A 27205-nucleotide genomic window follows, 5' to 3' on the forward strand; every position below is an offset into this window, starting at 1 on the left:
ATATTAAAATATTTAGAGAATAAGCAATATTTGGTATAACAAATATGTTTTTAAAGGTTATCAAATTTTAATATCACCTTCTTCAGTGATTTTCACCTGGGAGGTAACTGATAAATATTGGTTTTAATGATGATATTATAGCTGCACATTGAATCTCTCTGATGGTTAATTTTATGTATAACCTTGACTGGCCACAAGATGCCCTCATTAAAAAATTATTTCTGGGTGTGTCCATGAATGTGTTTTGAGATCAGATTAGCATTTGAATCAGTGGACTCAGTAGATTGTTCATGAGTGGGCATCATCTAATCCACTTAGGTCCTGAACAGAACAAAAGATAGAGGAAAGAGGAATTCTCCCATTTTCTCCAACTTGACCTAGGACAGATCATCTCATCATTTCCTGCCCTCAGGCTGGGATTCATTCCATTAACCTCCCCCCCCAACCCTGGTTCTCAGGCCTTAGGACTCATACTGAATTACATACTGGCTTTCCCGGGTCTCCAGCTCACATAGAACAGATCATGGGACTTTTCAGCCTCCATAATCACGTAAGCCAATTCCTCATAACACATTTTTTATATATCTATATCAATACAGAAACAGATATATAGATAAATTTATATCCTATTAATTATGTTTTGCTAGAGAACTCTGACTAATACAATGCCAAAAACAGGCTTATTGTTAACATCAAAGTCTTTTTTTGTAGCATTATTTTGCTCTGATACATGAACTAGATGACTATCATTATATGCAATTAATAAATGGAGGAAGCAGATATATAAAATTCTTAAAAACAAAAATCCTGTTTAATTTCCCTTAATTATCAAATATACTAATTTCCTTCATATGTTACTGTATTCTGACTAAGGAGGTATAATTTTTTCATTCTATAATTATATATCATAGTGTCCCCCTATATATTATTTATGAACTCAACCTTTGAATCAGGTAATTTCCACCCAAAACATGATGGTAGTATATTTTTCCACATAATGCAACATATACTTCAATGAAAGTATAAAAACATTCTGAATAAATATTGATAAACTTTTAAACAAATGAATTATACAAATAATAATTAAACAGTATTCATTAAACAAAAGTAATAATATAATAAAGTTATATGATCAGAGATGAAAGCCAGCAAAATTGAACTGAAAGGAGCAACGATAAAATACATTCTATTTTCCTGAAAATTTCCATAAGTACTCCAGATGTTTTCCCATCCAAAGTTACTGTGAGGGATAAAAATCAACTTCATGATGATCAGAAATTTGGCATAGTGATATTATATTATTATAAAATCTTTTGCTAAGTTTGCATTAATGGAAATGAAAAAATATATGATCTCAGAATATCACATCCTAAATCTATGGAATAACCACTATCCAAATAATACACACCAAATAATACACATGGTAGTTAGAAGTTCAGGTACAAATAATTCCATAAGCCAGTTATGGAAAAAATATAAAAGTTATAACCATAAGAGCACTCTTAAAATACTAGAACATTCTTGTGTGCCGACAAGGAATATTTATAGTAAGTTATAAATTATTAAGGTTCTATGAGGCACTGCCTTTAAATGTAAATTATCCATAAGGAGAATTTGTACAAGGTGCCCAGTTCCTGAGAAAAAGCAAATAAAACAAAGTCAAAGTTGAATAAGGGAGAAAACATCTAATGTCTCCACTTGGGAATGGCTAGAAATATCTTTACTCTGTATCTAGTAAAGAGTAAATAAATAAGGCCCTTTTTAAAAAGTGTTTACTTGGAGCCACAGACTATCTGGCCTTGGAAGGTTGGCTTCTCTTAATCTTTCCTTTTAATTTTCCAGAAGTTGCCTCTCAATATGGATTTCTGTAGCTTTCATCATTAAGGTTGCCACTCTAACTCATTTTATATTTAAAATCAAATAGAAGACAGACGAAGGAAGAGAAGGGGGAGGAGAGGCAGGACTGGGAGAGCAGAACAATATTTCTGCAATCTTGTATTTGGCCCACTGTGAGAAAGATCTTAATTCTGCATTGCTATTTTTGTACACATGTAAATTAAACCACCAGAGGGAGCTTCTGCATTTCTGTCCTATTGATAATCATTAATTAAACTTACTATATGGGTCCATTTAAAATTTAGTTCAGGACTCTCAGAGAAAAATCCAACTGGTAAGCCTAAGTGAAAAATGCTTAGATACATAAAATCTTCATAAAAATCGAGTTTTTTTTAATGTAAAACTACTAGACAGATGCTGCCAATGTGGTCAAATGAAGAAAGGAAAAGCAACCTAGAACTGTGGACTAACTTATCCTGAGTTGTCTTGTAGTCAGGAATAGGGAGAGACTGAAAACTGACCAAGATAAGCAATAATTTCCCCTCCTTCTCTTTCTGTCCTTTATTCCATCCCTCCCTTCTTTTCTCCCTCCTTCCGCCTCCTTCCTCCTTTCCTCCTTGCTTCCTTCTTTTCCTCCATTCCTCCCTCCCTTTTTCCTTCCTTCCAACCTTTTGTACTTTTTTTTCCCTTCCATCTCATCTTCCTTATTTCCAGTTATAGGGACACATTAGTTTAGAAAGTTCCCAGGACTGAAAGTTAAATATGTGATTTAGTCCTTGTTTAGCTATAGATTGCAATGTCAATTAATAAACTGAGCACCCATTATGTCCTACTGGTAGGACATTATTCTAAGATCTGGGAATATAGCAATGAACCTGCTCTCAAGAGACTTACATTCTATCAGGGGAAACTAAAACTAGAACATTAAATAGATAACTTTATGTCTTGATGGATGTTATACAGTTTAAAAAAGGGTAACTGTTAGAATAATGGAATGGAATGAGCAGTTCTTGAGGATGTATTAAATACAAGTGAAGGAACCAGTGGATTCAAGAATGACTTCTGGCATTTTTTTGGCTGAAGCAAATGGGAAAATATAAGTGTCATTATGGGAGATAGAGAAGAACAGATTTGGGGAAAAACATAAAATTCTCTTTGGAAATGTTTGGTTTTCTATGACTATTATGCATCCAAGAGGAGCTGTCCAATACACTGTAAGTTATATGAGCTGAAAACTCAAGGGCAAGGTCAGGCAAGATATGCAAATGTGGTTGTCAATCACAAGTACTTAGAGTCAGTGAAGATGGAGGAGAGTGCTGTAGATCAATCCCTGGGGCTCTCTGACATTTACTGATGAAGACAAAGAGAAGTTCAAAAAGATTGTGAAAAGTCTTCAGAGAAGTAAAAGGAACCCCATTAGAGTAAGCTCTCTCAAAATACAAATGAAGGTGTTTTAAAATAAATAAATAAATACATATATACATACATAAAAGGAAATGGTCAAATCTGTCCAAAGTACCTGAGTCATGTAAAATAAGGATAAAAGTTAACCATTAGACCTTATAAGAAATAAGACTTCTGAAAAGTATAGTTTATATGAAGAAGTGTGGCAAAGCATAGTGATTGGTGGGAGTACAAGAGATAAAAATAAGGAAGCAGAAACTGAAAATACACAAATTTTTCACGAGTTTTGTAGTAAAAGAGAGCAGATTTATAGGACAGAGCCTAGACTGAAGTAAGTTTCTGTTGCTTTGTTTTGTTTTGTTTTGTTTTGTTTTGTTTTGTTTTGTTTTAGGACAGTAGCTGTTACAACATGATCACATGTTTAATTGTGGAGACCCTGTTTCAGATCATTTGATTCAAGAGAGTTCTATTTCAAAACAAGTGAGGTATTTTTCAAAGCATGTAAGTATACCCAGAGAGACATGTCATTTAAACACATAACCTGACCTTGGAATGCCTTTAGTTCTGCAATTATTCATGGCAGATGAGAATTGTGTTCACATGCATTGGAGATGCTAGATAATGATAAGGATACAGAAATAAAGCACACACAAAAAAAATGGGGGAGGAAAGTAAATATGTTGAACATTTCTATTAAATAACACAAGAGTAAGTGAACTGGAATGGTAGGAAATGATAACCATAATATGAGATTTGTGAATTACAGATTTCAGAGATGGGGCTAGTACTGGTGATAGGTATGGAAAGGCAGGAGTAATTAGAGCTAGAGTCAGATTACAACATATACAGGTTGGACTAATCATTCTTGATAAGCCAAGAGTTTTCGATTTCTCATGATCCCAAGGTAATGGGGAAACAAGGTATAATAGAGTTGATCGTGGCAATCAGACTACACATGTTTAATGACACAGGAGTTGGAGGGTTATGGCAGCTTGGAGCATCTGAGGAGGCTGCCCACACCACCAGTGGAGGTCAGGAGGATGCCAAACTAGAGCAATTGGCAATTGCAGAGTTTAGGAGAAAATGTACAACCTGACTTTAAGCAAATCATCTGAAGGCCGTGTGCATCTTTTGACTTTGGACAAATGGACAATTTCATTAACAGTGTAGCTGCTGGGATTTTATAAAAAATCTCTGAATGTAGGGATTTTTTTTTCTCTTTTAACTATGTAAAGGAAGTTTTTATTCATAAGGGCAATAAAATCTAAAACTATGCCAAGTCTCTGATTTCTTATCTTTAAGGAGTTTATAATCTAGTTACAGAGGGAGGATTTCCAATGATGAAACAAACTGATAAATATATAAAGTTAACTTCAATACAGTATAAGCAATGTCTCTCAGTAGAATATATGTTGTGTGTCAAAAGAATGTTATAAGGAGTAAGTTGTACAGGAGCCTGGAGAAAAATCACGGAACCAGAGTCACCAGGCAAAGTTTTAGACAAACCCTGAGTCGTTGGTGAAAGAAATAGAGAAATTTTACCTGAGGCTGATGGGGTAGGGATGGAGCACAATTCTAAGCAGTAGATATTAACTTGGTTATACAAAGCAAAGCTTGATTCAGTTATGTTTTCAATATGGTCTCAGGAAAAAAGAATATTTTTCCTTATGTGATTATTGAGTTTCGTGACACTTTAAGGTCCTTGAGTTAGACTGTGTGATATTCTACAAACTACTGGACTCTGCCACAAAGAAAACAGGGTACAACCTCAATATTGAGGTGGTGAGAAACTACAGGAAAAGAAAGGAGCAACTCAAAATTAAGTTTAAGAACAGAGAACATTGGAATATCCCCAGAGACATAAAATAAAAACTTGACCATTTCAATTATCGAAAAGAGTAAGAAAGCCTACATTGTAAAAGTAAATGTTTTTCAATATAATAATTCGATAAAAATAAAGAAGGAAAATAACTGAATATGACCATATTTTCCTCACTTTTGCAAATGTCTGTAGATGCTTCAGAAATGGCATCTGCTACAGTTTTAAATGTTCAAACAAAAGCTAATCTGCTTTCACCAGGTCCTGCATTTTCATTTCTCTCCTGCACTGGAATTACTATCACTTGAGAATGAGCTTTTCATTAGCTCTTTCTTGGAAAGATGCAAGAGTTTCCTTGCTGACTTTCTTTCCAACCCTATCCCAGCTCTCATCATCTCTGTTCTCACCCCCCCCCACCCCAGGCTCCCGAATTAACCTTCCTAAAGTACACTTCTCGCCATACTACTTCTCAGATCCAAAGCCTTCGTGGTTCCTTCCATTTCCTAATGAGTACAAACTACAGTAGTACATAGGAATTTACAGCTGAACCTCGAAATTTCCCAGCACTCCCAGCACTTTAAACACTATGTGCTTTAGCTAAATTGTATTACTCATATTCCCCAGAGTTACGCTGACTTTTCAGCCTTTGTGCTTTTCTTCTTTTTTGCTTGCCTAAAATGTTACCATCTTTCAAGTTTCAGTTAAAATATTATCTGTGAAATTAAGTCACCCTTGACCTCTCAACTTGAGGTCATTTAGCAACCTTACAAGCATTTCATGTGCACATCTAAATAGGGTTTATCACACAACAGTTTATAGCAGGGAGAAGGAAGTATTTTGCCTGGTTATGTTTGCAGTTGTTCCTAATATGGTAGCTATTAATACCTCCCTTCGCCCTCATAACAAAGCTAACACACATTTATGTAAATGAATTAATATATTTCTTCTCAACTACCTCATTTGTTAGAAATAATCAAATGGCAATTCCAGGGGGATGGAATACCCCTTTCCACAGAGTACTCAAAGTATAATCCTGTGTCTGTCTGTTTACCACCCTAAGGAATTGTAGGTTCCTCTGCCTTTATTAATTTTCATATCTACCAGCTATAATGATATTCCATGTAACATTCATGTGTCAAAAAATTGAACTGTCAGAAAATTGTTAGAAAGGTACTCGAACAAGAGACACTGCTGACTAGAAAAGTAATTTCAATATATTTAATAGACAAATGCTTATTATTCAGAATAGTTGAAGAAGACAAATGACCCAATGGGAAAAAATGGACCAAGAATATAAATACCTAAGTCACAGAAAAAGTATAAATTGCAAAAAAAACATATGAAAGTTGATCAACCTTAGTACTTAACCGTGAAATTAAAAATACAATTTTCATCCAGCCAACTAGAAAGTATTTTAAAGATTGACAGTACCAAATACTGGCAAAAGTGTGGGGAAGGAGTTGACCTCTTACACTCTCTACTAACCCATAATTCTAAAATATATCTCACCTAACGAAATAAATACTTAAGAACAAGGAGACATGTAGAGAGATTCTGGATAAATTATTTTTGATAATGAAAAATTAGAAATTAATGTATATAATTCTTTAATGGCTGCATAGTCATAGTATATTATGATTTGCAATAGTATGTAATAATTAAAAGAAAAATATCAAGACATACAGTGTTTTCCCAAAAATAAGACCTAGCTGGATAATCAGCTCTAAGGCATCTTTTGGAGCAAAAATTAATATAAAACCTGGTCTATATTATATTATATTATATTATATTATATTATATTATATTATATTATATATACCCGGTCTTATAGTAAAATAAGACCGAGTCTTATATTTATTTTTGCTACAAAAGACGCATTAGAGCTGATTGTCCAGCTAGGTCTTATTTTCGGGGAAACATAGTATTATGAGTAAAAAACAATTTGAAAAATAAGTACAGTAAGATAGCACTTATGGTATTCAAATTAAAATACCACTTATTTCTATTGTTACATTCATTTATAAATATAAATGAATTTTACAGATTTAGAAGGAAACACAACCAATTAATAATAGTGACTTACCTCCAGAGAGGGGAAAGCAAGCTGGTGAGACCTAATCTTCTATAACATTCTCCTCAATTTTACAAACATGTACACATTTACATACCTTTTATTCTTTTTGTCCCTTTATTTCTAAATTAGAATATACTGTATACATTTCTGCCAACCTTTCTCTTGTCACCAAAATGTTACTTATTTGAATAGCTACACACATACAAATGTAAGTTTTATGTTTTTTCATTTTTATGTGTACATACACTCTTATGTCATGAATAGGATCATGAAATGCTGAGGTCAAAGTTTTTAAATGCCATTGATTTTTCCTTTGATTTTGCTTGCTTCTATAATTTCCACTTTCCCTATTACATCCATTCTCATCTTTTCCTAATCAAACCATTATAAGCAATGGTTTGCTTTTCCTAAGCAAATCATTATACATTCTTTGCTACTTTTCTCCATGTTCGTGTGCCCATGTACTTTTCACCTAAGCATGTTCACATATATTTACATATACATATATATTTATAAGCATAAAGGTAGTCTATGTTAAAATTGAGCACTATAAAAATATGATTATATTGTGTGTGCTTATATTCATTTCACTTTCCCAATCTCACAATATCACATTAAAAAAAATCCTTCCACATCAATTGATACGGTTTAAATTCATTATCTATGATACCTGCATAATCTTCTATGGTGTGGATGTATCCTATTTTATTCAACATTCCCCTGCTGGTGAATATCTGTTTCTGGTGTTGTGGATAGAATGTAGCTGCAAATTATACTAATGATTTTGTTTCAATACAATAGAGTCTCAAGAAGTTGGACTGTTGGGTCAAAATATGTAAAAGAACTCCAGGGTAGCCAAGGACAGGAGGGAGTTGCTGGTGTGGCAATAGCATTGAGAGATGTTTGGGAGACAGACATACAGAGTCTTGATGGCCATATTAAAGAGATTTTCCAGGTCTACCATTGAAGGTCATTATATCCTGAGAAAATGAGGTGACAAGTGAGTTTTCCAAATGTTATTCTGGTGACCTTAGAGACAGAATGAGCAAGGAGGGAAGATAGGGAGATTGAATGATATTAGATTAATTAGGACACATATGCCTGCAATCATCCAAGCAAGATAATGGCTGGTGAGATAAAGAAGAGACCCAGACAATCCTGAGATACATTTAGGATGTGAAATCAATAGGAATCAGGACTGGAAATTTGGTGAGAGGTAAAGAAGGAGTCAAGGATAATTCCTAGGATCCTAAGTAGATGTACTGAGCCAGAGGATATCAAAGAATAGCCAGGTTTGGGAGACAAGATGATGAGTTATGTTCTAAATTTGTGGGTTTGAAGAGTTGGGGACGTTCTGAGAGAAAGTGTCAAGTAGAAAACCATATATATCTGGTGCTCAGAGAGTGTCTTGGATATATATAAATAAGGGGATAATTTAATCTAAAAAATCAATTTCTTGGAGGCAGATATGACAAGGGTTCCCAAATGACTCTAGGATAAACCACTTTTTATGTCACAGAAACCTGAAATGATCAGAGGTGGAGAATATGAAAGTAAAGGAAGGGAGGAAAGACATTATTGTTAACTGCACTCCTTCCTATATTGGAAACTGGAAAATGGTGAAAAGCGGGAAAACTGAGAAGAAGACACAGGTACTATCATCATCTGACCACATCTGACTGTCCAGGTATTACAGCAAGTATTTTAAAAGGGGGGAATGCTTTTTATACTTATTTCAAATTTTTCATAAACAATTACTTTTAATTGTTTTATTTGTTTTTAAATCCCTCATGCTTGTAAACTGAAATGAATGCATGTATTTTATTTTTACTTGCACTTATCCATCTCTTATTTTTATTGTGGTCTCTTTTTTCATCGATATTAACACTTCATAGATAGCAGGTTAATACAGTTGAAAGTAGGAGGGTCCTTTGTCATCTCTGAACAGGATATGACTTGTTCTGTATGAAACATACCTGATATCCCTTTGTTCTAAATACTTGATATCCCTTTGTTCTAAATACTAGTCTGCTGATGGTCAGTATGAGAAAAAGCCACCAGCAAAGTCAAAGGAAGCCAGACAATGGGGTGGAAGGATTTTATATATAATCTTCTGAGCTGGGATATAGCAATGGGGCTTTGTATATCTTTCTGTGGAAATAAGGACCTCTATCAAGGATACTGATGATTGTGATGTACATTTTAATTCCATAGGTTACATTGTTGATCAATAATTAATGAAAATATTACATTCTAATTATTATTAAATATTATGAATTTTTAATATTTTTATGGAAATTTCATATTTTTATCCAAGTTAGTGAATGAACACCACTCTGTCCAAAGTATTTATATTTCAAAAGTTTTATATTGCTTTTGGTGTGTGTTCTGAACTACAGAATGTATCCTAATGGTCCTTATGAATATTATACCTCTCAGCTTATACAGAGAAGGAATTGAATAAAAACGGTTAGTGTAAAGCCAGAAGAATAACAAACAGACAAAGATATGTGTCTCATATATGTTTGCTCTCCTCTCTATGGACATAGATCACTTTTAGAATGTCAAGAGAATGTTTAGTCTTGTATTTTCTCATTGCTACACTTGGGAAAATACAATTCAATGAAATTCACATGGTGTTTCATAGGAATTCAGTTTCTGGGTTGTACTCCCAGAGCCCATAGTAAATTCAGGGTGAGTGACCCTTAGTGATGTGAGGGGCTCTATCTTAGGATCACAGCTGCCCACGGCCTAGCTCTAAACTTGAAGCGATCTGGCCAGGCGATGCTGCCTTCAACTTCTCCCCAAAGTAATTTACTTGTGGACAAAGCCCCAAATAAATCATGAAACATACCTCTGAGCAGCATTTTCTAAAGTGTTTTTAGCAGAAAATCCATAACATGTCCAGCTAAAAATGTGGTCTTGGTTAAATATATATTGGAAATAGTCCACTTAATAGAGTTAATGAATATTTTAAAGTACAAAGATTTATCAATGCCTCTGACACTCTAATATGCACGGATATAACCTGCAATTCTCTCTATGAAATGGATATTGCATGTTGTTTTTCCCCAAACTTATTAAGAACATGCAACATTTTTTCAAAGAATGCCTACTACTAACACCTAAAAAACACTAGTGAACTTGCAGAAAGCAATTTTTAAAACTTCCTCAATGAACCATGAAGATTCTGGAAACCAGAAAGAAGTCTATAGAATCTAAAGGGCATCTAGGTGGACAGGCTACCTCAGTCCTGCTCCAGCCACTGAGCAGCTCTGGTGGCCCTACTGCCAAACTAGTAAGTAAAACAGAGAAGCCCACATGCCTGACATTTGCCTTCCTGGACTGAAAGCTGAAGGGTGGAAGGTAGAAGCAGTACAGGACCTGTGTAAATTATATGCACTTCTACCACAATTTGTTTTCAGTGTTTATTATTTTTGCTTTGCCTTTATTTCTCATAACCTCATTTGATAGATGGGATTTTTGACGGTGCCTAAAATAAATGTAGATATAATATGAATAATGCCAGAGTATTTATCTGCATAAAAGTTTAAATGGAAGAATTTTGTGCATTCATTAAAAGAATCATAGATTATCACGATTGTTTTGTGCTCTCCTCGGGGATATGAAACATTAGTAATTTAAAATTCAATGGAAAATTATAAATGCCTGAAATTAAATCCAACTCAGTGCATTAATCTAGAAGTTTCTACTGTGGAGTTTGGAGGCCATTTCAGTTCAACAAACATTGCCAGACACTTTAATAGGCACCAGGAGTATAAAGACATGAAAAAGACAAAGTGAATTCTCTGGAAAATCTTCCAGGTTTGTTGGTGAGATGCATATAGTAGAAGAAAATTCAAGTCCTCATGAGATTGAGGGGAATGGATGGTGTACTTCAATCTGAAACATGAATGCAAGGGAGGGTGGGCCTGGAGAAGGGGAATGAAATTGATGTGAGATCCAATGGTATTATGACACAGAAGACCTTCAACACCATGCCAAGGGATTTGGATTTTTTTCCTATGCCCACAAATAAAGTAAAGATAGGTAAGAGAAGTCAATTTGGAGACAAGTGCAGTAGTCCAGGCAATACAGGAGAAAGGCCAGATTTGCTGTTGATTCTTCGAGCAGCTCATAGGTCCATTAAAATTTAGACTCTAAAGATACCACAATAAATACAATAGACAGTCTCTGCCCTCTGGCACACACAATTCAAAATGAAACATAAACAAAGATTTCAATAACTTCATGGGTGCAAAATGCTGTGAAGGAAAAGTTATGGTGCACTAGTATACATTACACAGTTAGCTAAACTCTACAGAGCCCAGGGAACACTTCCCAGAGTTAGTAGTATCAAAGATGAGACCAAAATGAAAAGCAGCATTGGAATTAGCTAGTTAAAGGTTTGGGGGGACACAGTTGGTAAAGAGACTACTTCCAGAAAAGTATAATTCACAAGAGTCAAGAGAGAGGACTGTATGCTAAAGAAATCAAGAAAACTGCATCATGGCTAAAGAAAAGAATTATTAAGAGCAGTGTGAGTAGGAAACGCCTGATATGTAAAGCTCTAAAGATTAATATAAAGGCTTTTAGATTTTATTCTAAGGTAAATAGGAAGCCAGTGAAGAAATTTAAGCACAATCTATTATATAATTTGGAAAGATTATTCTAACTTTTGTGTGGAAAACATACTAGAGATGCTAAAGTGGTTATGGAAAGGTGAGTTTGTCTACTGTAAATTCTAAAGGGGCAGCTGAATGTCCATTTGGTTATACTCAATGTCTAGCAGGGTCTGGTATACTGAAAGCACTCAATATACATTTGCTGACTGGATAAATGAATGAGATTATTCACCTATTCATTTTTATCTGACCCCAAAAATTCCTGAATGAACATTTATTATCTGTGAGGAAAACACCACCTTTAATACATGATAGGAAATAGTTCCCCTGAAGGACTTTGAAGCACTGATGATAATATATCTCTAAAAACATCATTAGTGTGTCATTTGGATGACAATGAAAAGACACACTGCCCCTCTGAGCTCCCAAAGCCTCCAGAATCATATGCCAACAAAGAGAACAAAGCTATAAATGGAAATTATTCATTGGGATATACTGGTTTTCCATTTTTATGAGTCAATTTTCAAAATTATTTATTATAATGTTTATCACAGCTTTATTGTTATATAATTAATGTACCATCAAATTCACCCTTTTGAAATGTGCAGTTCAGTGAATTATGTTGACAGAAACATGCTACCATCACTACTATATAATCTTACAATATTTTATCAATTCCCTTCACAAAAATAATCCTACACACATCAGCAGAAATTTCCCCATTCCTCCACCCCTCCCCCCCAGTCCCTGATAACAACTAATGTACTTTCTGTCCCAATGTATTGGTATTGGACATTTCATATAAACAGAATCATACCATATGTAGTCTTTTCTGACTTTTTCCACATAGCATAATGTTTGCAAGGTCCAATCATATTGTAGCATGAATCAGTAATTCATTCCTATTTCATTGCCAAATAACATTCCCTTGTATGGCTGAAAAAGATTTGTATTCATTCATCCACCACGTGATAAAACACGTAGGACATTAACACTTGTTGGCTATTATGAATAAAGTTACCATGAGTACCTACATATGTTTTTTTGTTTTGTTTTGTTTTTGTTTTTGTACTAAATTCTCTTGGGTATATACCTAGGTCTGGAATTGCTGGGTCCTATGGTACTCTATATTGAACTTTATGAGCAACTGCCACACTGTATTTCAGAGTGGCTGTACCATTGTACAATCCCTCCAGCAATGTATGAGGGTTCAGATTTCTCCACAGCCCTACCAACACTTGTTATTATAGCCATTCTAGGGGGCTATAATAACCCCCTAGTAAAGTGGTATCCCATTGTCTCACTGTTGTTTTGATTTGCATGGCTAATGATGTAGAACATCTTTTCATATGCTTATTAGCTATTTGTATACCTTCATTTGAGAATGTGTATTTAAACCCTTTGCCCATTTTCATTAGGTTATTTTTATTGATGTGTTATCTAATTGTATTAACTAGTGCCTCAGTGTAAACATTAGCTTGGAGAGTGTACATAATACATAACAGGAATGTCTTATTTCTGATTTTAAAGCAAATGCTTCTAGTAATTCCATTATGCCCTTGGAACTATAGAATAGTTCTAACATTTTTTTCAGTTTTCTATTTCTATTACGTTTTATCTTTAATTTGTATGTTTGTAACTGCAGAACCAGCTCAAAAATCTGTTTCTAACAAGATACTGAGTTGCCATTCAGAGACAACAAACCAAAGCCAAAGCATGCACGGAGAGAACTTTCACCTCCAACTGCACCCGGAACCAAAATCTCACCCTCTTTATGGAATCAAAGAACCGGGAATGACCAGAACTTGAATACCAGAATGCTTTCAGAGGCAAAGGGTCCGCTGTCCAGGAAGATCCAATGCTGAGGCCCCTTACTATAAACGGTCAAGTTCCAAGGTCCTCCACTAAATCTGACCCCACCAACATTTCCACATACCTATTCCTCCTACCCCTCAAAACCCTGCCCTGAATACCATATGGGGAGGCAGATTTTGGCTTTTCCCCCAACTCCTCATTGGACTGACTCTTGAAATAAACTCTGTGTTTCATACTCAATGCATTAGTGATTGGTCTTACTGTGCATTGGACATACAAACTTGTGGGTTCAATGACATATTTATTTCTATTACTTTGTCTCTTAATTTATTGCTATACATATGTGGATGATATCTGACTCATTCCTAACAGATAACCATTATGCATTGTATCCTTTTGTATTATAAAGTATACTTCTTCATTTCTTCTTTGATTTTTCTCTTTTATTTTCTGTTTTTGTTGCGGTGTGTATTCATCCTCTGGGAAGACCCTCTCTAACTCTCTGCTAATATATTTAGGTCAGCTGACTCCACCTGAGGCTCTAGGGTGGGAACATGACCCAAAGGTGGCCAGTCAGAGCGTCAGGGATAAGAGGATGCCAAAACCAGAGCAACAAACAAGACCATTGGGCATTTTGATCAATGAGAAAAATAAGTCTTATTTTTCTTGCTAAACGGGAAGATGGTGATCTGAGCCTTAAGGTTTCATGGCCTACCTCGTCACCACTTGCGGACAGCCTGCCTGCGAAACAAAGCAACACAGACAAAAGCTTCACTGAAAGGTACAGAAAAACGCTGGTAATTTTTATAATAAACTAGATCAAGTCAGACCTTCAGTATCTGTACCATTTGACTTTTTAGTTAAATGTTCGGTATCCACCCTCTTCCTTAGAAGATTTAAATTAATTGTAGTTTCTGTCACTTCCTACCAAAAAACAAACAAACAAACAAAAAAACCACATTACATTCATTAAAAGCAATAATTTTTCTAATGCCTTTTTTTGTAACCTCAGTGTGTTAGGTCAAAGAATAATGTTCAAAAACATTAACACATGATCCTAAAATTAATATATAATAGCAGTTGTGAAAGATACATTCAATAGTTTAATAAAGGAATAAGCAGCACAATAAAGCTGCTTAAACGGTGAATGCCAGAGATTAGCATTACTGTCAATGAAAGAAGGAACACTGGAATACTATTTTAATGTTAGATGTAAAAGTTAAAATTAGTATTTTTCAGGTAAATAAAACAGTAACTTTGTAGTTTTCTCACAAAAATAACTTGTAATTCAACTGGACAAAAATTATTTGTAAAATACCATTTTTTTGCAAATTAACATCTAACTTTAAAGAGCACAGTACAGCCCTTATGGTAAGTAAAATAGTACATTTTAAAAACAAATCACTCAGGTGGTTTATCCTATTAAATCATTGAAAGAGTATGGAGTAATGTTTTGCCTTCTTTTAATTTTTCATACAATTTTTGATACTATTTTATTGAGAGAAGTTATAACAACATATTAGGTTGGTGCAAAAGTAATTGCGGTTTTTGCAAATATTTTTAACCTTTTAAACTGTGATTACTTTTGCACCAACCTAACAGCATTTGGCAAATATAGTAGATTGTTGTTAGAGTCCTTCTTTATCCAGTTGGAGGACAAAGGTTTCCTATCCTTAGATCAAAACCTGGAGGTAACCTTGAAATGCACAGCTCCTGGCCCAACTGTGAAATCTAGCATCAAACATCTATTGTTGGTTGATAAAATGAGGTGGAATATTCTTCAAATCAGACTATCCATATTGTACTAGCAAATACAGCTCAAAGATCATTGAAGTGGTTTGTACATAACAGCACTGACTCTCACAACCTACACGCACCTCTCCTGAGTTTCTATTTCTATGACTATTTACATTTCCCTTGGGTAATTTGCAGCAATTGCAGCACTAACTGCAGCAATGTCTCATCTGCTTATTCTAGTCTCCTAATGAACACAGAAGAGTGGTAGAAAATTGTATAAGGAACGAGCAAGTCTCAGTTTTAAAAGTGGGAAGTTCTAGCTGTCTCAAATAACAGCTGCTGAAGAGTTAGAGCTCAGCCACCAGCCCATCTGGTCCAAGCAGGCCCTGGGGTACAGGCAGAAGAGAAAAATGGCAATGGAGCTAAAGGTCCCGTAGTTCGACATCCTTGAAATGTGAATGCTCTGAAAATTCCTATTGTTTCTTCCTTAGTTACTAAATATAAAAATAGTTCATAAGTGAGTAGAAGCCCTACCTACTAGGGCCTAGCATACCGCCTCTCACACCCTTCCCCACAAACATCCAAGGCCAACCAGACACAAACCAATGGGGCGAGACTCAGAGTCTTTTCTAATCATCATGGGCTAAGTTAGGTCTCCAATGCCACAATATTAAGAGTTTGAAGAAGAGATCAGTGGTCAGTGTTGGGGGCCGGCAATCCTCCACAGTGGAGCTTCTCAAACAAGAACAATTATAGATGTAGAAAAACATTCCCCTGCTTAGTTTTTGGGACACCTTGGAAAAGCCCAGGGTGTCCAGAGCTGCTAGCCATCCCCTCTGGCCTACAAAGCCCAGCCCATACTTCTAGGGTGATGTGATATAAAAAATGACTTTGTAGGTCAAGATGTAGGGAAGGGTAGGCACTGCTTTTCTTGTCAATTCTACCACCTCCACTGAGGTCCACTCTGGTTTCTAGGCACATGAAGTTCTAGGCAGAACACTCAACATAGGGTTGTGAGGTCTGCTGCGGGCACAGAGTCAGGGCAACCTGAGATGAGCCGTCAGTGGCCTTGGGGTCCATGGTGTGTCCCCTGATGCTGCGGTTCCCTGTGTAATTCTGATCCTGGAGGCTCCATGCCCAGTGATGGGGGTTGTGCCAGGGGAGCTTAGCCCAGGCCCAGCTCCCCAAGCTGGGAAAGATGGTGGTTTTTATAATCAGAGAGTGAATTTCTGTTTTTAAAATATTTTATTACTCTGCAAAGAGAGACAAAGAATAGGCCACTGGAGAGTCTGTCCCTCTAGAGGAAAAACACCAAATTGCTGAGAAGTTTTGCCACTTGGTAAGAGAGTTTAGAGACCTAAATCAACTAAATTGGAAGCCAAACTTGAGAAGTTACTATAAGACACAGTAAATATGTAATCCATGAATAAAGAGCTGGAAAGCTACAGCTCTTTACTTGGTCTTAAACTGGATACTTACAGAAAGCATGAAAAGAAGAAAATTCTAAATATACACAAGTTCAGCTGATGGCTGACGTTACAAGCAATATGAACTCCTTAGAAGATGCATGCAAGCAAATTCAACATCAAGTAGCTGCAACCAAAACAGCTTTCAAGAACCCTAAGAAGAGTGGAGAAGAGCTTCAGACAGCATGGACAGAGGCTGTGGAGGAAAATTCCAATCTTCAGAGAAGCATGAACTGCTTTCATAAGAATCTCAAAAATGTTCTCCTTCCATCATCATATATTAGGGGGTGAACACACAACATAATATATAGATAATGTGCTATAGAAAGGTACATTTGAAACCTATATAATTTTACTAACCAATGTCACCCCCCAAAATTTAATAATTTGTTTTTTAAAAGAATCTCAAATGGAAGAGAAGAATCTCAAATTTACTAGAGAAAAAAAAAAAAATCAGAAAACCTGCCTGGGGAGTAAGGTTTTAATAGGAAAGTCAGATCAATTCTCTAAGTGAATACTTGGTGTAGATGAGCCACTCCATTTCCATTCTTCAGGAAGACAACATGCATTGTAGGAACATGGAATTGGATATTATCAAAGGAATCAGAAAATAGAGACCTCTTAATTGATGAATCTGAAGGACTGTTGATTTATGTGACTGAGTTAAATACCAGTTTACAAACTCTCAAAGAAAAAAAAGACAACCAATTTACCAAAACTAACTGTAGAAGCTCATATTATCAGTGCACTTAAAAGTTATCTGAAAAATCCCCAACCAAGAAATCTTTGTTGCATTCAGAAAATAACCAGGTAGAAAGAGTGAGGCAAAAACTCTAACAGAAATAGCAAGTTCTTGCTGAACTTCATCAAGGAAAAGAAACAGATGTTTATGTGGTATCCAATTTAGAGAGAATTTGCCCCATTTAGGGGGGAGGAGAATCATTGCAAAGCAGCTAAAAACATCAGTGATGCACATGAATAGCTACACACTTATAAAAGCCAAGCAAAATTATTTCAGAAAAGTTAAACAGAATCACTGGATGTTATTAAAACCTTCTTATTCCAAAGAGACAAAAGCTCATGTTATTGGGATCGGAGATCTGTTAGCTGAGGAGAAACCTTGAAAACTTCAGAAAGCAAATGCGTACATGACACAGAAATTGACTGAAGAAGAACTTAAAGTTCCTGAAAACTATTCCCCCATTCCTTATTTTCAAAACAAAACAAAACCAAAAAAAAAAAAAAAAGTGCTTTTAGCAAAGGACTGAGACCATCGACAGGAATCCTCCAGACACCAGATTGAGGAAGGAAGAACATCTATCTGGCTGTGACAGTGAGGGAATGAATGAAACGATCCATGCTCAGGTCTACCAGTTGTCATTCCCGATGGTCCCTCCAATTTGACTGACTCCTCCTGATTCAACATGTCTTCCAGGAGAGCAAGGCAGAGCTGTGTGGTTAAAGTAGTGATCTTAAGAAGAAAGTATATATAGAAGAATTGAATAAATTCGGAATGAATAGCCTGGAGATGATGTCAGGCCAAGAGGCAGAAAATAGCTTTGAAATATCTGAAGTCTAAGACGGCTAAGACTTATTCCCTATTGTCAAAGAATTACATTCTAGAGTACCATCCATGGAAGTTTAGGGGGCATATACACATTCACATAAGGATCAACTTTCCAACAACTATAGCTTTCCACAAACTTGATGGACCACTGTTCTAGGAGATATTGTTCACATTCCCCTTCATAGGCCTTCAGACCTTCACAAGACATTTTAAAAATCCCCCTTTCTTATAGTTACAGGTAATAAATCTCAAGAAATTTGTACCACAATATTTCTCAGAAAGATAAAATTACAAATTAATCATGCAACATTTTCAAAATAGTATGAAATATTTATCCAAAAAGTATGCAAACCTGTTATCTAATGTGTTCCTAAAATAATTTAGACATACCTCACGAGGTACATAATTTGGCCTTCCCACTGCCAATCATTTCAACATTATAAGAAGTTGCTAGACAGCTAAATTGGATCTCCCCTCCTCCCATGGTCCACATGTGCAGAGGCTGAATTTCCAAAAGATGAAAGATTCACAGCTTACCAGGCATATGTTTGTCTAATGGTTTACCAAATAAAAGATACTTATGATTTCTTCTGGAAATTGAGAACGATTTTTGCCAGTCAAAATTCATCCAACTGAAATATGATACATCAGGTACCACTGTGGTTTCCTTAAAGTGAAAATATGTATTTACTGAGTCTAGACTTAGAAGTACTAGATCTCAGAGATTACTTTGGGAATATGCGAAAGTCATTATTTTCTGGATCTCCAGTAATTTATTTTGAATTTGTTAAATTCATTGATGTGTGAACTAGTTATCAATGCTTGATAAACAGCTTATAAATCACTTTGAAGTTGGAAGAAATAAATATTAATGAGTCAATTTTCAAGGAATTTAAAACCAATTTCTCGTTCTGTCACCATAAGTTAAAAAGAGAATCTCAGTTGTTTCATTTAGAAAAAGATCTACAATTTTTTAGTAATAATTGATGTTACTCAAGATAATCATAGGACTTTATGGTAATGAAAGAAAACTATTTACTTAAAAAAAAATAATGCTCTTTGAAAATTGATCCTGGAGTTTCATATGACAAAAGTTGTGTTTAAAACTTACTTATATAACACAAGCACAGTGATGATTGTAATCCTTTGAAATACTAAAGTTACCTGCTTGCCTGAGGTTTGCTCAGGGCTGGCCTCAGAACAAGAAAAGAAGAAAGCAGTGTTCTCAAGTACCAAGTGCCTACAAATCTTAGAGCCTTACCAGCACTATTCCAGTTAAACTACTACTCCCTACTTCACACAGGATAAAACAGATGCAAAGGGATTTAGTAGCATACACAGGCCATGTAACTAATGAGTAGCAAACTCAAGAGTTGAAAACATGTCTATCTAACCACAAACCTATGTTAGTTTAGTCTTCGAAATAGAAAAAATAGATAATTTTCTGTGATAAATTTTAAGGATACCAAAAGGTCCTCCAGATCTCCAAAATATATAATAAATAATGAAAATATTTTATTGCATCCACCTAAAGAGGATGCAATAATAAATAATAAACAAAATACATAACACATAATAAAAAGAATCTTAAAAATGTATCCTGTAACATATATAGACGTGTGTACACACACACACACATAAACTCTGGCCCTGAGATTAAATGGCATGCACAAAATTACAAGTAATATTAAATCTGGACTTGGTTTCATATTTCTTGGGACTATTTTCTATTCTGGAGATACTCGATATCATAATGTCAACATTTTCTTGGATCTAAATGTTTATTTCTCATAACTATGAAATACTTGATTTTATACCTAATTTTAAGTTGTCTCGTTATATCCCTTCCAAAAGTTCCAGATTTCCCAAAAGAATGAGAGACTGAAAAATGACAAGGACCACTGCATATGGTTGGAAAGTTATTCATTATATAAGGACACTCAGCTGAATGGAAAAGAACGTGGGAGTTGAAATCCAGCTCGCCCTCCACCCACCAAGCCATATCATGATATGTCATCCATCTAAATAGGACGCAATTCCTAATTTGAATAAAGGGGCCATACAGGCTTACACAGGGACTGCAAAAACCCTGCAAGTTAGGAAGAAAGGAGAGGAGGTAGTTGGACATGAAGATTTTCAGGTCCAATTTCTATGGGAAATTAAAGGAACTGACTTATAAAGCTAATTGATAAGATTGTTTACTCATTCAGTAAATCAGTGTCAGGGTGGGGAGATGTATTCTGTTGACACTGAGTATAATGTTATTTCAGGAGAAAAGATTTAGGATAAATATCAGCAGCACGTCCTACTTGACTGAATGGGATATGTGAACTACTACTGAGGGAGCCTGGGAATATATAAGAAAATGGCTCTACAGAAGGTGGGAGAAATAGAACACTTTCATGTCCTTTGATCTGATGATTTTGTTTCTCAAAGACTTCTTGGAAAAAAACACCATGATGTTGTATATATGTTTTGAAAAATCATCACACCATCACTGTGACAGACACTGGAGAATCTCTGAAGAAACACTTTTGAACACTAAGCTACCAAGTCTTCATTTAAAGAATATAAAACTGGCGTTTTCTATGTTAATGTTAAATACCTTTGAAATACTAATAACTACTCATTTTTTGAGTACCAGGGCACCACACTGGGTAGTCTGCACACATACTTCCAAAAAAGAATGTTTCAAAAGTTATGTGTTACTACTATTCTCATTTAGTCACTGAGGAAATTGAGGCTCAAAGAAGTTAGGGACCTGCAATTTATGGGCAAATTGTCCATTCAAATCTATGCCAGTCCTGATTTTAAACGTGAGCCCTCTTTACCTCACGAAACGAGCCCTATGAGAAAGCTTCTACTTAGAGGAGAAAGTGGTAGGTATTTTAGCTAAACATTTCAATATAAGACACATTAAAAAGTATACCTTGAATAGACTAGGACAAGCCATGCATTATGCTACTATTTCCTGAAGCATTAACCTGTTAAACTGCCATAAATGTAAAATACATAATCATGTGCTTATAGTCAACAAACAATGTATATGGCTAATACTCTAAAAAGTCAGACAGGAAATGTGGAGTCACCCCTTACCTGATCCGATAATTTTGGTCCATCGAGGTGAGCCTGCATCACAGCATCATTAACAAGCAGGTGGAAGTTCAGGAGAACGTGTTCAATATCATACGTCCCATGCATGGCATCCGATAACTCCTCCAATGATCGAATGTATGCGTGCCAGTGTGGGTTAAGCTCCGCCATGTGTGCCAAACAGCCTCTCATGACGTTGAGGCAATACCCCATACAAGGCTTACTGAGCGTCAGGCCCCGGCAGTGTGGGCAGTACTGCATCCTCAGGACGGCCCTGCTGCACTCTTTGGAGAAGTGCAGATGGTCTGTGGTGTTGATGACTTCAATGCCCAGATTCAGTGCCTGCAGAAATGTGCGGCTGGGTAGCAGCGACCGCCCCATCTGCCCCATTACTCTTTGGGGGATATTACCAAATGGACTCAGGTCCCGCCGAGCCATCCGGATGCATTCCGAGTATTCCAGGGAACTATCGGCCACACCTGGGTTAATGAGGTGATCGTAGACTAGAGGGAAAAGACTGTCGAAGAATCTGTTCACAAATTCCTCAGGGTTAACATCCGCACCAAATAAATAGAGCCCTACATCAGTGAAGAACTCTTGAACCGAAGCAGCAGACTCTAAGGCCATGTTCCTGTAGGTGTTGCAAAAAAGGATACTGGTATAATTTTCTGCTTGTCTGATGAGGGTTTCAAGGGTTTCTGTAACAAAAGCAAGGTAAAGATGAAAGGGCTTAGTATTCATGTTTTTACTGTTCGCCCATCTGCTCCAGACAGTAAATGAGCATAAGGCATCAAAACTAAGGATCTAAATGAGACTGCTCAGGCTACTAACCCCAACTTAGCTTTCCAAGGATAACGGCTGGTCAACAGTGGGCATTACACACAGAATACTGCTTTTACAGAGATGTATTTCCTAGAAATAAACATCTTTGAAAAGTATAGATATCAAAAACAGAATTTAATGTTTCTTATTTTTTTCCATAGTCATTCATCACCCACTAATGATAGGAAAAAAAGTGTCACTGAGAAAATAATTGCTGATCATGAGTTCATTATTTATAAAAGATAATGATGTTAAATATTTGATTCAACACCTACTGTATTTTTATTGTTTCGGTTTTTTTAATTTCTTTTTTATATTCGTTATAATAATAATAAATTGCACTAGTTACTGCAAAGAGAAGGGAAGCCAGACAATCCTCAGACTTCCTAGCAGGCTCTGATTAAAAAAGAAAGTAAAATATTGTATGATTAAACTACCCCCAAATTGTAAAACCTTGTTTAAAAAGAGGGAAAGTCGTGAACTGTATTAACTGATGACGATAAGTAACTGTGTGACCACCTTCTCACGACTATCTTCTGTTGTTTTTATCATCTTATCTTTAAAGATATTACTGTGGGATGTTTTATTTTCTTACTTCAGAAACTGATGCTTCCAAATCAATTTCTCCACAGAAAGAACAGAAAATAATGTACACAAAAATTAAGGAAGGTTGCAGTAATCATCAAGTAAAAGCTGCATTTCAAAATGATACCTTTAGGCAGCAGTCAACCATCTTGGCTACGCTAGTAATTACATTTTATAATTAGCCTAAATATGATACTGGACTATATCAATATATAATTAATGATAAAGTACGCCAGTAAAATTATCTCCCATAACCCCAAGCTCATAGCTATTTTTAATTAGATTGTAAAAGACCTTACAATAATTCAGTAATCAAACCATTGACTATATTGTAAAAAGAGATGGAACATCAGTAGAATAAAATGAAATGATAAAAAGCAGACACGCAGGGAGAGCTACTTATGAAGTGGAACTGTGCTTCAAATATTCCATAGCATCCTAAAACAAACAAAACAAGACACTTTCATGAAAAGCACAGATAAAATACAATACAGTATATGTATTCTGATTCTGTTCTGAGACTAATTCCTGTTAAGTTCCAGGTCTTAGTGTGATATGTCAAGGTGCATGCTAAAATGCATATTTTGTGTTCCCCTTAAAATTCATTTGGTGAAACCTAATCTTCAATGTTGTAGTATTTGGAAGCATGGCTGTTGGGAAGTGATTTGGTGATAAGGGTGGAGCCCTCAAGAATGGGATTTGTGTCCTTATAAAAGGGGCCCCAGAGAGCTCCCTTACCCCTTCTGCCAGGTGAGGACAGAGAGGAGATGGCTTTCTGGGAAACAAAATGTGATCTGTTACCAGATAATCAATCTATTAGCACCTTGATCTTGGATGTCCCAGCTTCCAGAACTGTGAGAAATAAATCTCTGTTGTTTATAAACCACCCAGTCAATGGTACTCTGTTATAACAGCCAGAACTAAGAGAGTGCATCTACCTTGCAAGTAAAGGCAATAGCTTTTACAGGCTGTTCCAATTTTGTTGCAACCTAGTACTACAAACTAGACTAGACAGGTCTCATGAATTACCTATGCATTTTCAATGCCCACTAGAGTATAAACTACATAAAATGTGAAAGAATGAAAACAGGATGGTGACTGAAAGCTTCAACTGAGATTAGCTACTCTGCCAACTGAGACAGCATGAACAACCAACTGGCCCAATCATCTGGGTGGAGTGGGGGAAATACCATTGCCAGGTCTTTGCACTGTGGATTCTAACTCAGTAGGTCTATCTTGGTCCAGAAATCCATATTCAACAAGGAGTCGAAAGAAAGTGATTCTTTTGACTTGGTCAGTTTTTGAAACATAGCGATTGCAGATATCTACAGAATGTTCTCTGCTTTTATTATAGAGTGGTTGGACAAGCATTCCACCATGAGAGTTGCCACTGCAGTCTCAGCCACAGATCCCCAAAAGTCAGGGTGAAAAGCAAATTAAACCATTGTGGTTGGAACTATAATGAAACTGCTAAACTTACATTTTTATCATATAGGCTCCTTTTTCTCAGCAACTTCTTTGTGGCTATGAACTATGAAGTAAGTTACAAACGATTTTATTTACCAATAATGGTTAATCTTTTGTAAGATAAATTAAGGATAGGTTCAAAGATATCCATATATCACAGGCACTCTTACATGCTTCCCACCAAGATTTCTAAGGTGCATGTATAGATGTATGTGACTGATGCCTGCAAAGCTTTTCAGTGCAATAAAAGTTGAATGCTACTCTAGGCAAGACAACCATTACGTTTGACTTCTGCCAACTCTAAATGATGCTCAAATACATACCTTTTTAAAATTAAAACATAAAACGTTCCTTTATAAATTCCAGCGCTGTAAATTTATAACTTATTCAGGAATATATGCAATTTATCTTTTTAGTTGCTATATCTAATAGGTTTGCAAATTAATTTTTTTGTAAAAGCAATATTCAGAAGAATATATTTAGTATTTAGGAGCATCCATTCCAAACAAATACGTGTACAGTATTTCCAAAAGTCATTATTTCTTTTGTAAAGCCACTCTGCACTACTGGCAACAAACTAATTTGATTACTGTTTGAGTTTTTAATTAAAAAATAAATTTCTGAAACAGTTTACAGTTTCGATTTTACTTTATTTCAGACTAGTTTTTCCCTGCTTTTGTGTCATTTTTTTAAAACAAAATAACTAAAAAGCTGATGAATTTTTTAGGACTTGTATCACAGTAAAATTTTAGAAGTTTCCTAATATTGTATTTATTAAAATTTTAGCTTTCATAATTATGTATTGATTTTACTACACTTTGAATGAGAGTCTATAGTCTCAAATATCAACATTCTGATTATTTCCTGAATATTTAAGCATAAAATGGCTTTTAAAAATGAACTTATTCTGTAATACTTTTTCAATATTCTATTAACTCATCACAATATGTTTTATTTTTTCCTTTGATTCTGTATAAAATCTAATATTGACACATTCCAGTTAATTGAATTTCCTAAACATATGTAAAGCATGTATCTTTGACTGTGTACTTGTAATCATGACATTCCTTAAATCTAGTCAATGAGAAAAACTGTAAACACTTGTTCTATTTACCTTTGTTTTTTAATTTGTAGGAATAAACATACTTTTGTGAATTTTGGTCCTAAAGATTTATAAAATTTTATTACATAAACACATGTCATAAACTGAAGAATCTAGATGCCAATCCAATGAATTATATTAGTAACTTTTATAAAAGTTGGTAAAATAAGAAGTTGAATTTACTAATATTGATCGTTATATTAACTCTGAATTGGTACAACTATCACTTTGTTCTCCTACTATATTTACCACAGAGTTGAGTGTTTCCATTTAATGAAATTAACATTTTGATTTTAATATAAATTTAAACTTGTCAAATGACAAAATATTTTGCTGCTATGCAAAAGAATAATCCACTTATAAAACCAGAGTTTATAAATCCAAGGTAGGTTAGGTGCTGAATAATTTACCATATCTACTTAACTACTAAAGAGATACTACACAGTTCCTTTCATTACAAGTTCTAACAAATAAAAAAATACCCTTCATCCAAGCTATATAAGTAATAGCTTTCTATTCATGTGCTAAAACTCATAACATATCTTGAAAATAAACATTTTCTAGCCTTTCTTAAGATATTTAAGGACTAGACTACAAGACTACAAAAAAATCTCTTTTCAGTAATATAAGATCAAGTCTATCAAGGCAGAAAACTTCCAATTTTCTTTTTAATACCTAAGAGTGTCAGATTGAATAAAAACTGCAATCTAATTGCTGATTGAATAAAAACATAATTTCACCCAGCTTTATGAGAAAATCAATTCATGTATTATCTCATAAAGTAAAAAGTGAAATTGGAATGCATGAAGTTTATCTGCACACACTTCAATTTTCAACATTAACATTCTGTGAAATTTTAATAATAAAACACTTATTATAACTGGAAATTTTACTTCAACATTTCCTAGTCCACATTCCCTTCAGAGACATTTTATTATATATATAAATAATCATTGAAAGTTAAATCAATAATTTAAACTTAAATAAAACTGGTGGAGATAAAATCAGATGGTATCAATTGAAAATTAAATTTGATGAACTGCAAAATCAGTGAACATTAATATGCAGGTATCTTTTTGCAATAGCAGAAACTTAATATTTATAGGGCTTTTATTGCTTTAAAGATAAAGTTGATTTCAAAACATAATGATCATGGAAAAACTTTCATGATAATCTAACCAGCATGACAGGAACAGATATTTTATGCACCTTTTCATATTTCTTATTTGTTTTTGATATATGAATATTTTAAGATACAAAATTTGAAGTGTCTCCTGCAATTTAAGACTGCAGATATCTTCAAACAGCGAAATAGATGAAGAAAGATTAAATTGTATCAACCATGGTTAATTAGATGATTTTACAATCTATATCTGGGTCAAAGAAAAATTTTCAGAGTAAATTTACATTTTTGTGCATTATGATTCTCAAGTCACAGATTGTGTTACTACAACAGACAATTCATTACTACTCTGCTACTTTAGAGCTAGTTTGCTCCTGAGACTATGTATCCTCTGAATTGAATTATAGATAGGTGACTAAATATGAAGATCATTTGAAGAGTAATTTCTCAAGCAGCATTTATCACATATCATTACAATGAGTTGTAATTCTTCTGCTGTATTTTAAACAAAAATGGCTTACAATAATTTTGATAGGGTCACATTTAATAATTCGTTTAATTGTCAGAAGACCATTATAGCCACTCTGAAGATACGTATATTTAAATAAAAGCAGCAATTACCTATTTTTCTAGTCTGGAAGTGTTTATACTGAATTTATCCATAGGGTAT

At 34.9% G+C, this 27205-nt stretch overlaps 1 protein-coding gene across 1 annotated transcript in view; it reads right to left on the reverse strand.

Annotated features, from left to right (window-relative positions):
• GPC5 (glypican 5) overlaps window positions 1–27205 on the reverse strand; it is a 1240359-nt gene that overhangs the window by 962902 nt on the left and 250252 nt on the right. The window contains exon 3 of the mRNA XM_081046138.1: window positions 21440–22134. Coding sequence (XP_080902264.1) covers window positions 21440–22134 — 695 coding nt within the window. The remainder of the gene's footprint in view (window positions 1–21439; window positions 22135–27205) is intronic.

This window comes from Rhinolophus hipposideros (assembly GCF_964194185.1).
Source record: "Rhinolophus hipposideros genome assembly, chromosome: 4".
NCBI lineage: Eukaryota > Metazoa > Chordata > Mammalia > Chiroptera > Rhinolophidae > Rhinolophus > Rhinolophus hipposideros.